Source organism: Pelophylax lessonae (assembly GCF_965119305.1).
Source record: "Pelophylax lessonae genome assembly, chromosome: 9".
Lineage (NCBI taxonomy): Eukaryota > Metazoa > Chordata > Amphibia > Anura > Ranidae > Pelophylax > Pelophylax lessonae.
In genome coordinates this window covers 160035712-160051018 of record NC_138776.1, presented here as the reverse complement: position 1 = coordinate 160051018, position 15307 = coordinate 160035712, and the positions used below count along the sequence as shown (strand labels likewise).

At 42.9% G+C, this 15307-nt stretch overlaps 1 protein-coding gene across 2 annotated transcripts in view; it reads left to right on the top strand.

The window, feature by feature from the left end:
* CDH23 (cadherin related 23) overlaps positions 1-15307 on the top strand; it is a 1628602-nt gene that overhangs the window by 1473646 nt on the left and 139649 nt on the right. For both annotated transcript variants that reach the window (XM_082268007.1, XM_082268006.1), the window contains exons 42-43: positions 8763-8870; positions 11142-11244. In XM_082268007.1, the coding sequence (XP_082124133.1) occupies positions 8763-8870; positions 11142-11244 (211 nt within the window). The remainder of the gene's footprint in view (positions 1-8762; positions 8871-11141; positions 11245-15307) is intronic.

The window sequence follows — 15307 nt, the reverse complement described above, 5'->3', positions numbered from 1 at the left end:
TAACTGATCCCCAAAGGTTTTTGATTAAATAGCGGAATAGAAAATATGATCCAAAAAAAGTGTATGTATATCACACGTACACAACCACACTAGGCCCCAATTACTATTGTTTGTACCCCTAAAAGGCTAGATGAGGAGTAGGGGGGGTATGGAACAGGCAGCACCCTCAAACCTTCAGAAGTATGAGATGAACCCCAACAACTTGGAAAGGTGGATCTCTCTCACACGTACCAACACAGACTATCCCCCAATTTAACTGATCCCCAAAGGTTTTTGATTAAATAGCGGAATAGAAAATATGATCCAAAAAAAGTGTATTATATCACACGTACACAACCACACTAGGCCCCAATTACTATTGTTTGTACCCCTAAAAGGCTAGGAGTAGGGGGAGTATGGAACAGGCAGCACCCTCAAACCTTCAGAAGTATGAGATGAACCCCAACAACTTGGAAAGGTGGATCTCTCTCACACGTACCAACACAGACTATCCCCCAATTTAACTGATCCCCAAAGGTTTTTGATTAAATAGCGGAATAGAAAATATGATCCAAAAAAAGTGTATGTATATCACACGTACACAACCACACTAGGCCCCAATTACTATTGTTTGTACCCCTAAAAGGCTAGATGAGGAGTAGGGGGAGTATGGAACAGGCAGCACCCTCAAATCTTCAGAAGTATGAGATTGTGTTCACTGTACCCCACAAAGATTGAGTTCACTGCACCCCACAATGATTGTGTTCACTGCACCCCACAAAGATTGTGTTCACTGCACCTCACAAAGATTGTGTTCACTGTACCCCCCAAAGATTGTGTTCACTGCACCCCACAAAGATTCTGTTCACTGTACCCCACAAAGATTGTGTTCACTGCACCCTAAAAGGATGTTGTTCACTGCACCCCACAAAGATTGTGTTCACTGCACCCTAAAAGGATGTTGTTCACTGCACCCCAAAAAGATTGTGTTCACTGTACCCCCCCAAAGATTGTGTTCACTGCACCCCACAAAGATTGTGTTCACTGCACCCCAAAAAGATTGTGTTCACTGTACCCCCCAAAGATTGTGTTCACTGCACCCCAAAAAGATTGTGTTCACTGTACCCCCCAAAGATTGTGTTCACTGCACCCCACAAAGATTCTGTTCACTGTACCCCACAAAGATTGTGTTCACTGCACCCCAAAAAGATTGTGTTCACTGTACCCCCCCAAAGATTGTGTTCACTGCACCCCACAAAGATTCTGTTCACTGCACCCCACAAAGGATTTTGTTCACTGCACCCCAAAAAGATTGTGTTCACTGCACCCCAAAAAGGATTTTGATCACTGCACCCCAAAAAGGATGTTGTTCACTGCACCCCAAAAATGATTTTGTTCACTCCACCCCAAAAAGATTGTGTTCACTGCACCCCACAAAGATTGTGTTCACTGCACCCCAAAAAGATTGTGTTCACTGTACCCCCCAAAGATTGTGTTCACTGCACCCCACAAAGATTCTGTTCACTGTACCCCACAAAGATTGTGTTCACTGCACCCCAAAAAAGATTGTGTTCACTGCACCCCAAAAAGGATGTTGTTCACTGCACCCCAAAAAGGATGTTGTTCACTCCACCCCAAAAAGATTGTGTTCACTGCACCCCACAAAGATTGTGTTCACTGCACCCCAAAAAGATTGTGTTCACTGCACCCCAAAAATGATTTTGTTCACTGCACCCCAAAAAGGATTTTGTTCACTGCACCCCAAAAAGGATGTTGTTCACTCCACCCCAAAAAGATTGTGTTCACTGCACCCCAAAAAGATTGTGTTCACTGCACCCCACAAAGGATTTTGTTCACTGCACCCCAAAAAGATTGTGTTCACTGCACCCCCAAAAGGATGTTGTTCACTGCACCCCAAAAAGGATTTTGTTCACTGCACCCCAAAAAGATTGTGTTCACTGCACCCCACAAAGGATTTTGTTCACTGCACCCCACAAAGATTGTGTTCACTGCACACCAAAAAGGATTGTGTTCACTGCACCCCAAAAAGATTTTGTTCACTGCACCCCAAAAAGATTGTGTTCACTGCAGCCCAAAAAGATTGTGTTCACTGCAGCCCAAAAAGATTGTGTTCACTGCAGCCCAAAAAGATTGTGTTCACTGCAGCCCAAAAAGATTGTGTTCACTGCAGCTCACACACAGAAAAATGGATGTGGATCACTGACACCTGCCTATCTCCAATCCCACACCACACAGCAATATCGATTGTAGTTTGTAGAACACAGTTTCCCTAAAATTCAGCAGACTCTGTCCCTAACAGGATTGAGAAGAGATCGTAGATCAGGATTGAGTGCAGATTCACCCCACCCCCCACACAGCAATATCGATTGTAGTTTGTAGAAGACACTGACCCTATAATTCAGCAGACTCTATCCCTAAAATGCCTACAACTCGCCCTGCCTAAACACTCCGACCTGTCCCTCAATTCTATCCAGACACAAATGTTTTTTTCCTGCCTATCTGTCCCTAATCAGCAGCCAGCACATTGATGTGTGCTCTGTCCCTTAGCTAAGCAGCAGAATGACGCTGCTGCGGCGGCTGCCTCGAACTTATAAAGACTTGGTCACATGCTTCAGACGGCCAATCACAGCTACTAAGACATTTGCAGGCATGGCTGGGATGGCTTAAGGCACACCAGTTAAACGATTGTTGATTGGCTGTTGAAAGCCCGCCATGAAAAGAGCGCCAAAGCATGCAAAACCCGGAAATAAAACGACCGAACACGGATTTTTACCCGAACATACAGTAAAGTGTCCGTGTCCGTGTTCGGGTAAAAAAAATCCAATTATTCGGTACGAACACGAATAATACAGTCCGTGTTCGCTCAACACTACTCATAATTTATGTTTAAGGACAAGAGATAATAAAGAAGGAAATAACAATTTCACTATGGCGCAGTAATAAACTGCCTAATGTACAGATTGATATTGCTACAAAGATTGCTATATTATGTAAAAACCTCCTAATGGATTTGCGATACGTTCAGATTAAACAAAAAGACACAAAGACAGGTTGAAAAAAGACACAAGTCCATCTAGCTCAAAAAAAAAGAACACACAATCCTACAATCCCATATACACAATCCTATACCCACAGTTCATCCAATTTGCTACAGCAGGGGAAAAAAATCCTTCCTGATAGCCTGAGAGGCAATTGGGTATTCCCTGGAACTACTTTACCTATAAATATTAGTAACCAGTTATATTATGTACACCCAGGAAATAATCCAGGCCTTTTTTAAAGAAATCTACTGAGCTAGCCAGAACCACCTCTATTCCACATTTTCACAGCTCTTACAGTGAAAAAACCTTTCCATATTTGGAGACTAAATTACTTTTCCTGTAAACATAAAGAGTGCCCCTTTGTCCTCCGCGATGACCTTAAAGTGAGTAACTCAACTCCAAGTTCCCTATATGGACCCCTTATGTATTTATACATGTTGATCATATCCCCCCTTAATCTCCTCTTCTTAAGAGAGAATAAATTCAGTTCCTCTAAACCAGTGGTTCTTAACCTGGGTTCGATCGAACCCCAGGGGTTCGGTGAGTCAGTCTCAGGGGTTCGGCGGGGGGCAACAGGGAATTGCTCCTCCCGAGAAAATATTACTGATTGTGAGGCCAACCCCCCCCCCCCCCCCGGGAAATCAGAGCTGCAGTCGGGACGACTCACAGCCATTACACATAGACACTTGACGCTCTGCCCCCTGTACCTCCCCCAGCAGGTTTCCAGCTCCTGCAGGCTGCTTGCTGCTTGAGTGGGCGGGATGGGGATGTACCTGACCACGGAGATTGCGCCCGCCCGGAAGAGGGAAGTGTGAGCAGCTGAGCAGAGGGAGCCAAGTGAATGTTCCTGGAGGTAGGCTCAGCTAGCTGTACATGGTGGATTAGTTTACAAGCACCTCTATGCTACGTCTGCTGAGTTACTGCAGCTTAGCATAGAGGTGCTGTTAGCTGACAAACGGAAATGCATGTCCTTTTCATTTAGCTCAATAAAGCATTGTGAATGCCCCCTGGTGTGTGCCCTCCTGATACTCCATGGTATACCCTCCCAACACCTCCCCCAGTGTGTGTCCTCCTGACACCCCATGGTATACCCTCCCAACACCTCCCCCAGTGTGTGTCCTCCTGACACCCCATGGTATACCCTCCCAACACCTCCCCCAGTGTGTGCCCCCCTGACTCCCCATGGTATGCCCTCCCAACACCTCCCCCCAGTGTGTTCCCTCCTGTCACCCCATGGTATGTCCTCCCAACCCCCCCAGTGTGTGCCCTCCTGATACCCCATGGTTTGCCCTCCCAACACCTCCCCCCAGTGTGTGCCCTCCTGACACCCCATGGTATGCCCTCCCAACACCTCCCCCCAGTGTGTTCCCTCTTGACACCCCATGGTATGTCCCCCCAACCCCCCCAGTGTGTGCCCTCCTGATACCCCATGGTATGCCCTCCCAACACCTCCCCCCAGTGTGTGCCCTACTGACACCCCATGGTATGCCCTCCCAACCCCCCACCCCAGTGTGTGCCCTCCTGACACCCCATGGTATGCCCTCCCAACCCCCCCAAGTGTGTGCCCCCTTGACACCCCATGGTATGCCCTCCCAACCCCACCCCAGTGTGCCCTCCTGACACCCCATGGTAAGCCCTCCCACCCCCCCAGTGTGTGCCCTCCTGATACCCCATGGTATGCCTTCCCAACCCCCCCCCCAGTGTGTGCCCTCCGAACCACTGATGTGTGCCCTCCTGACACCCAGTGTGTGGCCTCCAGACTCTCCACTGGTGTGTGCCCTCACTACCCTCCCCCACAGTGTGTGTCCTCCTGACCCTCCCCAAAGTGTATGCCCTTCCAACCCCCTGGTGTGTGCCCTCATAACCCCCCGGTGTGTGCCCTCTTGACCCCCCCCCCCAGTGTGTGCCCTCCTGACCCTCCCCTGGTGTGTGCCCTCCTAGCCCCCTGGTGTGTGGCTTTACTGATCCCTGTACACTGTCCTATCCTCTGTCCTGTCAACTCCTGTCCTCTGCCCTATTCTCTGTACACCGTCCTACAGCCTACTGACCACTCTATTCTTCCCTACAATCAACTGACCCGTATACACTACCCTACATGCTACTGGCCTCTGTACACTGCCCTACATCCTACTGACCTTTCTACACCGCCCTAAAAACTACTGACCCCTATACACTGCCCCGCATGCTACTGACCTCGCTACACTGCCCTACAAACTACTGAGCACTGTACACTGCCCTACAAACTACTCACTACTGCACACTGCCCTACAGCCTACTGACCCCTATACACTGCCCTACAAACTACTCACTACTGCACACTGCCCTACAGCCTACTGACCCCTATACACTGCCCTACATGCTACTGACCTCGCTACTGCCCTACAAACTACTGAGCACTGTACACTACCCTACAAATTACTGACCACTGCACACTGCCCTACAAACTACTCACTACTGAACACTGCCCTACAGCCTACTGACCTCTGTACGCTGCCCTACAGCCTACTGACCTCTGTACACTGCCCCGAGACTAGACTCATAAAATCATATTTTATTTTTCCAATTAAGAAGGGTTCGGTGAATGCGCATATGAAGCTGGTGGGGTTCAGTACCTCCAACAAGGTTAAGAACCACTGCTCTAAACCTTCCTCATAGCTGAGCTCCTCCATGCCTCTTATCAGTTTGGTTGCCCTTCTCTGCACTTTTTCCAGTTCCCTGATATCCTTTTTTGAGAACTGGTGCCTAAAGCTGAATTGCATATTCCAGATGAAGTCTTACTAATGATTTGTACAGGGGCAAAATAATATCTCTCTATTGTCTCTTAATACAATAAAGAACTTTGCTTGCTTTGGAAACTGCAGCTTGACATTGCATGCTATTATTAAGCTTATGATATACCAGAACACCCAGATCTTTCTCCACTATGGATTCCCCCAGTTCTACTCCCCCTAGTATGTATGATGCATGCATATTCTTAGCCCCCAAGTGCATAACTTTACATTTATCAACATTAAACCTCTTTTGCTTCATAGTTGCCAATTGAAGCAATGCATTAAGTTCGACTTGTAAGTTGGAGACATCCTGTAAGGAAGTTATTTCACTGCATAGCTTGGTGTCATCTGCAAAAAAAAAAATGCTTTTAATCCCAGACCCTATATCATTTATAAAGATATTTAAAAAGTAAGGGTCCCAACACTGAACCTTGGGGTACACCACTGATAGCCTTAGACCATTCAGAGTGAGAATCATTAAAGCGGAGTTCCACCCTGGGAATACTTTTTTTAATAAAAATAGTCAGTCAGGGCTAGTGCATTCCACAATGGCTAGCCTCTGATCTGTCCCGGGTTGCACTTACCTTTTATAAGAAATACTTACCTTGAAAAAGTATTGTCCAGCGCTGCCATCTCAGGTGTGGGCAGCTTGAAGCCAGCGCGATCCTCTTCTGCGTTCTCTTTCGTCTTCTTCGGTCCCACGATGCACTGCACCGGCCCTGACGTCACTTCCGGTGCGCGCGCGTCATCCCTCCACAGCTTCTGGGCATGCCCAGAAGCTGTTTAGAAGGGAATGACGCGCGCGCACGGGAACTGACGTCAGGGCCGGTGCAGGCGCATTGATTCCTGGGAGCGATGACGTTCAGCTCCCAGGAATCATTGCAAAGCCAGGAAGTGACGAATCGCCGTGGCCACTGAGGGGAGGAAGAAGGAAGTAAGGTAAGTATATTTTCTTCTATATGAGGTAAGTAAAAAAAAAAAAAAAATTGCGATTATCCATTTGTTTTTCAGGTGACCCGGAGCGAGAAGATGGAGGTAAGTATAAATTTAGGGTGGAACTCCACTTTAACCACTACTTTCTGAATTCTGTCTTTTAGCCAGTTTTCTATCCAGTTACAAACTGATCTTTCCAAGCCTGTAGACTTTACCTTACACATTAGCCGTGTGTGGGGAACTGTGTCAAACGCTTTAGCAAAATCCAAGTATACTACATCCACAGCCACCAAGCAGTCCAATGTTTTACTTACCTCCTCATAAAAAGAAATCAGGTTTGTTTGACAACTTCTGTCTTTCATGAATCCATGCTGTCTATTGCTTCAAATATTTTTTTCCAGCAAGAACTCATCAATGTGATCTTTTATTAAACTCTCCAGTATCTTCCCGACTATAGAAGTTAAACTAACAGGTCTATAGTTACTTGGCAAAAACTTTGATCCCTTTTTAAATATAGGCACCACATTGGTCCTACGCCAATACAGCGGTACTATTCCAGTCCTTAACGAGTCCCTAAAAATTAGAAACAAAAGCTTAAAAATAACAGAGCTCAATTTTTTTAGGATGCATGTTTGGATGCCATCTGGTCCAGGTGCTTTATCCACCTTTATTCTGTCTAAATATTTCTTGACCATATAACTTTTGAGCCATTGTGGATCATTTGAGGGTGTGTCAATACCATCCTAATTATGGTAATAAGCCCCCCCCATGCTCCTTTGTATATACAGAGCTCAAGAAAGTGTTTCATTTGCCTTCTCTTTGCCCCCAGTCATCCACTCCAGATAAATTTGTAAAGGGCCTACATGCTCAGACCTGACCTTTTTACTATAAATATATTTGATGAATTTTTTGGGGTTTGTCCTACTATCTTTTGAAATCTGTCTTTCATTTCAAATTTTTGCATTCAGAGATGGTATTCTGCATACCTTGGTAATGAGTGGTTATTAAAGTTACTGTTGCCTCTCTATTATCTCGAACCAGTCTGCCCATTCTCCTCTGACCTCTGACATCAGCAAGGCATTTTCCTCAACACAACTGCTGCTCACTGGATATTTTCTCTTTTTCAGACCATTCTCTGTAAACCCTAGAGATAGCTGAGCGTGAAAATCCCAGTAGATCAGCAGTTTTTGAAATACTTAGACCAGGCTGTCTGGCACCAACAACCATGCCACATTCAAAGTCACTTAAATTCCCTTTCTTCCCCATTTGAACTTCAGCAAGTCATCTTCACCATATCTAGATGCCTAAATGCATTGAGATGCAGCCATGTGATTAGCTGATTAGCAATTTGTGTTACCAAGCAATTGAACTTCTGCAGGGTCTCGGCTTCGGAGAATTGATCCAGCAGTGTGCGCTCCTTGAAGGTTCTTTCCTTCATAAGGACCACTTGACATCTCCTCCTCTTCTGTATTGCCTTCAATTATATATCTTGTTTGACAAAACCCTCACACTCCACACTCCTCCAGCTTGCACTTTCCTGCCTAATCACTGGGGGGGGGGGGGGGGGGTCTGACATTACTATAGTTACCGCATAGTTATCGCAAGCTCTGACCAGTACCTAATTATGGCATGCATTTATTTATTTATTTCCTTTAGTGAATTGACTTTAATGTCTTTTTATGCAATATTTAACTATTATTTTGGAGTTTCCGCAAAAAAAATGCATGTGAGCTATAGTGAGCTATAGTGAATTGACATTTTCATTATCGCATGCATTAAGTGGTCATGTGACCATCATAACGCATGTGATAACCATTAGTGATTTGTGCTCAATGTGATTTTGCTGACTTGAGGTGCATTCCAAACAGACGTCAAATGCATGAAAACAATACCCAATGCTAGTGGACATGAGCCTTAATGTATTATACTGCCTCTTCTGAAATGAAACAGTGCCAGTCATACAGTCAGTTTATTTCATTATATTTTCATGTCTGTTTTCGCTTTCTTTGACCCTCAGACTGGAATAGTTTTTGTGAATCGTCCCCTGGACAGGGAGAAAATTGCAGAGTACAAGTTAACAGTAACGGTGAAGGATAATCCCGAAAATGCCCGCAATTCTAGAAAGGTAATTTTGAACAAGATTGTAAATTTATGTATTACGCTATGTTATCTGCACAGCCACATGTAAAAAGGAAACGATAAAAAGAAGGCAACCTGAGTCTCTAAGCCCACACACACTCTAATGATATAGCTTATCAGATGCATTTGCCCCATGACATGCGTTAGCTGTCAATCTGATGCAGTGGCTTCAGTACGTTAGCTAGTAGATTTTTGAACAAATGTTCGTACAAACATTTCAGTGCATTCAATGACTTGGAAAAAGTCAGTGAAAAGTACTTTAAAATTTCTTTTGCTTTTAACATAATTGACTTTCCTGAACAAAAACCATACGTACTGATAGAAATTTTTTCAAGAAAAATTTTCGATCCTGTTCCTTTAACATTTCTCATCACTGCAGTCAAAAATAAAAGTCAATTTGGCCCCACTAATGATGAGAAAATCACATAAATACAAAATTCTACAAGCGTACAGTCCTACTTAAAGTGTTTGTAACCTTAAAAAAAATTAATTGCCAGCCCCTCTCTTTTATCCAGCCATAACACACTGAGTAAGTGCTTGTTGAAAAAGAAGCCTCTAAAATCCATATATGGGCTACAGTGGAAGGGAGCGAGATATCCCTCTGACGTTAGCCGGGGAGGGCATGTGACCACTGTGCTGGCCTATCAGCCCCTCCCACTGTAGCCCTTAGATGGGGAGGAGAGCGGCCAGGAGTCACACGAACGGCCTGAAGAGATCCTAAAAAAGGTAATTAGATACTTACACAGTGTGTTATGGCTACATATGAAAGAGAGGTTGGCAGTGATTTTTTTTTACAGTTTACTTTGCTACTAATAGCGGCAGGAGAGGGGGGGGGGGGGTAGAGATCAGCGCTCAGCAGCCATGATTACTGTGGTCAGCACACCAAGGGGGGGGGGGGGGGCACAGGAACAGGCAGGATCAACCAGGTTTTTTACATCTTAGAAAGTGGCAGATTAGACAGCACAAACACTGTGCTGTTTAATCTGCTATAAGGGAACATGAGCTCTTTTTTTTAGGGTTAAAACCACTTAAAGTCATGTGTCCAGCTTAAAGCAGTTGTAAAGTCAGAAGGCTTTTTATCTTCATGCATTCTATGCATGAAGATAAAAAGCCTTTTGAGTGCAGCAGTCCCCCAATATTTACTTCTAATATTTAGCTCCAGCGATGTTGTAGCAATGTCTCGGCCATCCGGGACTCCCCTCCTCATTGGCTGAGACAGCAGCTCGGTGCCATTGGCTCCTGCTGCTGTCAACCAAAGTTAGTCAACCAATGAGAATAGAAAGAAGGCTTGGCCTGGGCCGCAGATCCGTGTCTGAATGGACACACTGAGCCGTGACTCGGCTCAGATGCCACCATAGCAAGCTGCTTGCTGTGGGGGCACCCAACAGGAGGGAGGAGCAAGGAGAGCCAAAGAGGGACCCGAGAAGAGGAGGATCCGGGCTACTCTGTGCAAATCCACTGCAACAGAGCAGGTAAGTATAACATGTTTGGCATTTTTAATGAAAAAAAAAAAAACGAGACTTTACAATTACTTTAAAGCCTAACTACATGTTTATTGTCTCTTTAAATAGTTTGTTGGCCCAAACAAACTATTGCCCTGAAAGGGGTGCTTGTTGGGTGTTGGGCGTGCTGTATTACCTGTATATAGCCTCAGCTACATGAAGTATACAGCGCTGTGTTTCAACAGTGGGACAGGGACATCCCATCCCACTCCTGGAACAAAATAGAGTGGGGCTAAGCACTGCTCAGGCATTCAAGGGAGGCTTTGTTATTTTATGAATACATGCAAAGCTTCTGGTGAGTAGCTCAGCTGTGATCACCCCAACTCTATTTGGGTCCAAGAGTGGAATGGGTAGTCCCTGTCCCACTGCCACAACACAACTCTGTATACTGTATGTAGCTGAGGCTGTATACTGTATGTAGCTGAGAAAACACACCTATTAGTGCAGTAAATAGTTAATTTGAGCCAGTTTGGCCCAAATTAACTATGTAAAGGGACATTAAATGTGAAGTTAAGCTTTAAGTCACTCACTGATATTAAGTATGCAAACCAGAATTTCTGATTTTACTTTTCTGATTTGCATGCTTGTTTTAGACCATTGAAGTATTGATGTTGGAGGCAGCCAGGTTATTTGAATTTTCAGAAGGAAGAAAGCAATAGAAGTCTCCTTCTTTTTCCCATAACACGTTTCCTTTAAGAAAGCCTAATCCCACTATTTCTGTTTAAACATCACATTTATACTGTTTCTCTGTCCAGGATTTTGACCTGTTGGTTGTGACTATATCAGATGAGAATGACAATAGGCCAGTGTTCTCCCAAGGATCATATCAAGCTGAGATCATGGAAAACTCCCCAGCAGGTACTCTAGAACATCACTGCATTGTATTGGTGTAAAGGAGATAACATTGTTATGACTTAATATTGCCTTAACTTACTTTTATGTAATTGCTCATTATACACAAATTGAAAATTATTTTATGCAATATGAAGAATCTTTATAAAGTACTGACTGAATTCCTGATATAATAATGTTCTATATTACTGATTAGTCTTTTATGGACTGACTTTTTCCCATTGTATCAAATAGAGAAAAACAAATGCATACCATTTCTTATTTATCGTACAAGATTCTTTGCTTTATAACAATATACATGAATACTTCTGTAAGGCAGATTTACCGGTTTAAAGTGTAAATAAACCCCAAAAAATTATGTAATATATTGCAGGTAACCAGTCTTCAGATGTGGTGGCTGCTTTTGTTTTCCTTTTTTTTTTCTTTTTTCCTGTTATTGGGTGAAAACGCTCACTCAATCTACAGTATATATGGAAGAGCAGGGTTGTCACCCTTAGGTGGGAAATGTGTTAGAATTACAGGACACCTCCCCCTCTTCTCTCCTCCATAGGTATTGAAAGTTCTGTGTGTGAGGCCCTTCTATAAAAGAGATGAGCAATTATTCATGTTGGTTGTAGAATTTTGTAGGGGGGGGGGGGGGTTGTTTGGTTAGCCATAGTGGCCACAAGAATCTATTAACAATTTTAATGGTTTATATGATAATTGTTTTTATGTATATTTTATGAAAATCAGGCTGCCTTTATTTACTTAAGAAATTATGCAAATAAGCCATTTCTGACCTATAAACGTAATGACAAAAAAAAGAGGTTAATGGTCAAATGGAAAGCTTTTAGGATTATAAGCTTTTAGGATACCATGACACCCCCCCCCCCCCCCTGGATGGCTCTGGGAGAGCCAGGAGCCCTTATTACCAGCCCTATACTTGCAGCAGGAAGGATACCTAGGCACCCTCCAGCCCCCCTGGATGATTGCGGGATTGATAGGAGTTCCTTCTTTTATGCTGTAACCTTACAGCAGTAAGGTAAGGGTGTAGTACACCCATAAATATCATTTCTGAATCATCCACTATTCACCGTAGGTGTTGTCATCACCTGAGTGGGCACCTATCACAAGACCGCACCTGGACCACCTTTTTTATGAACTCTATTGCTGCCTTGTTTGCACCAAGATTACTCATCATAGTTATGGACTTTTCCACCAGTCCTTTTATGCCTTAAATCTCCATTATACATTTTTATTTCTTCCTATTTATTATTGTATATATAGCACTGCTATTTTTATTTTGGATCATTTTTTGCTGTCACCTAGTCATTACTGGATCATTACTGGTATCACACTACAGTGTTTGTGGTAGCACTACCAAGCAACAGCATGTGTACCATCATTTATTGTTATCACTCTTGTTTCACTTCATCCATTAGTGTCACCTAATTATTTTAAGGATTAGCACTATAGTCACGTCACAATATTTGCAAAAGCACCACTTAAGCACCTTATACGGAGATCCTGTTTACAGCACTGAAGTCACTTTCTATTGATTTTGTGTATATCACTGAAGTCCTACTATACCTTTGTATCATTGTGCCATTTATTGATCCACTGGTACATGTATAGGATGATCACAGCTTCACTATTGTATTGTCTACGTAAGTATTGGAAACCCCCTCCCCCCCCCCCCCCCCATCACGCCCCCTTAAAGGAGATTTATACAAAAAAAAAGATTGGTTTAACCCACAAGTGTTTTTGTTTTTTTTTTACCATTACTATTTCTTTTTTTACTGGCTTTGAAATTTACAAATGCAGCAATTTAGAACTTTTAGCACTGGGAAACACTTTTCTGACAGATAAAAAGTTTTATATACAACTATATAGATCAGACCAAAAATGAGGGACAAATGAGGAGGAAAGAGGAACAGAGGGACTTTGTTCGAAATCAGGGATAGTCCTTCAAAATCAGGGACGGTTGGGAGCTATGTACCTATACAGATCAGAGCACATCCACTGCTGAACCTGAGAAATAGCACGGTGCTAAATGTGATAGGCATCCTGTACTCCACTTAGCGATCATTCATTTGAAAAATATCTAGTACATATGAACAAAGTAAAGTGAAGCAATAATGTAAAGCTGACTGTTCACACGTTCTCACATATAAGCTGTCATCAGACAATAGCAGTTAGCAACTGTCCTTGCAAGCAGAGATGAGCATAAACAGCAGCAGAGTGATATACTGTAGAGGTCAATTCATTATGAAGACAGTCACAAACCAGCAAAGATTCACTTACAATAATAGCCACCTTTTACCTTAGATCGTATGCACAAGAGCATGAAAAATTCCTTTCAGAGGCATCTGGGATTTTTAATCTCTCTTTTTTTTTTTTAATTTTCACACCTCACACACCGCACTAGCAGGCATTTAAAACTGTACCTGGGCGTTGCATTTAGGGGTGTAAAAAGAAATGCCTTAGCCCTGGCTCACATTAGTGCCGGTTTGAAATTCCGCTACTTCAGTGCGATTTCAAAGCTGCAGATCAGTGATTGCAGCTTTGCGATTTGCACCTCCAATTTCATTGCGGCTTGAGACTTTGTTTACCAGAAGTACATGCAAGTCGCAATTAAATCAGAAAAAAGTAGTGTAGAAACCTTTTTCAAACTGGAACTGTCAAATTGCAAGACAAATCGCGCCGGTGTGAGCGAGGGCTTAAAGTTGTATTCCCGTTGAAGCATATTTCGGAAGGAAATACACATAAATGAGCATAGAAGTGCATCAAAGCATTCCAGTAGATATAACAAATTAATATATATATATATATATATATATATATATATATATATATATATATATATACATATATATATTTTTTTTTCTTAAGCAAAACAGGTTTGCTCTTTATTGAAAAAAGAATGGTACATATAAAACAAAGGTTTTCAGATGTACATACCAATAAAACAGGAGATAGTCAGACATTTATACAAACATGTCGGACAAGTTATCATATGCTTTACACTCCATAAAGAGAGTCAGAATCACATCAAAGAACAATCAACAATCTAACCATGGTTGCCAGATTTTTTAAAACTTCTGGGGGCAATTCCTATTAATATAAGTCAATTTATACATTGGCAAGGCCCCATTTATGATGGTTTCTCAAGATGACATTGTGGGGGGGGGGGGGGGAACAAATGAATATTAAAGCTGGCAGAATGAATTTATTCGCATATACTTCTAACCGCAATAAACCTGAAAACGCACGTAATTATGCACCAAAAGAAGCCTCCTAAAAAGCACTTAGCAGAAAGATCCAGTGTACGTAGGAGTCTTTTTATACACCGATGTGCATGAGACCTTAGATTAACTTTACTTAGGTTGGTTGAAACGCCAAGACTCCTGGGGGTCATGCAGAGTGTAAGTGGCTTGGTCCGACTCAATGGCCTCAATCACTGTGTGTGGTCCTCCTCCAATATGCAGTCTTGTGAGGCACTAGAAGCACCAGAATCAGGGTGATGTCATCCACCCAGAATAAACCAAGGTACAAGAGATATGAGCTGCAGGTCAGCTGTACATAGATTTGTTTTGTCTGTCAACACGCATACTTTTTCAAGGTGCAACTATTTTGGAAATTGAGTGCTTTATGTCCGGTTGCAGTGTCAGATTGGCCCACACAGTCTAGCTGAGTTAAACCAATTCTTCACATACTGGCATCACACATTCACTATATTCCCAGATGGGACAGTCATCACTCAGAGGCCCAAATCTGTCTCTTAATAAATATAAACTTATAAACGTGAAGCCTACTAATGTCTGTGGAAATGTGACTCAGGCTTGGGAAACATCATCACTATTTTTACGTTTCATGGGAAAGTTATTTTTGTACAGAGTTGTGCTTGTTCACTTTTGCGCATGTTATAACAAAGTACATTTATGTATAAGGTTTACATTTGACCATTTCTTTTTTTTCTCACTGCCCATGTTTTGTACTGCCTCTCTCTGCAGCATAATTGAGAAATCTCCATGTGTCTACTTTTACAGAAAAAAATATTATACAATTTTAACTTAAATTTTTGCTGAAC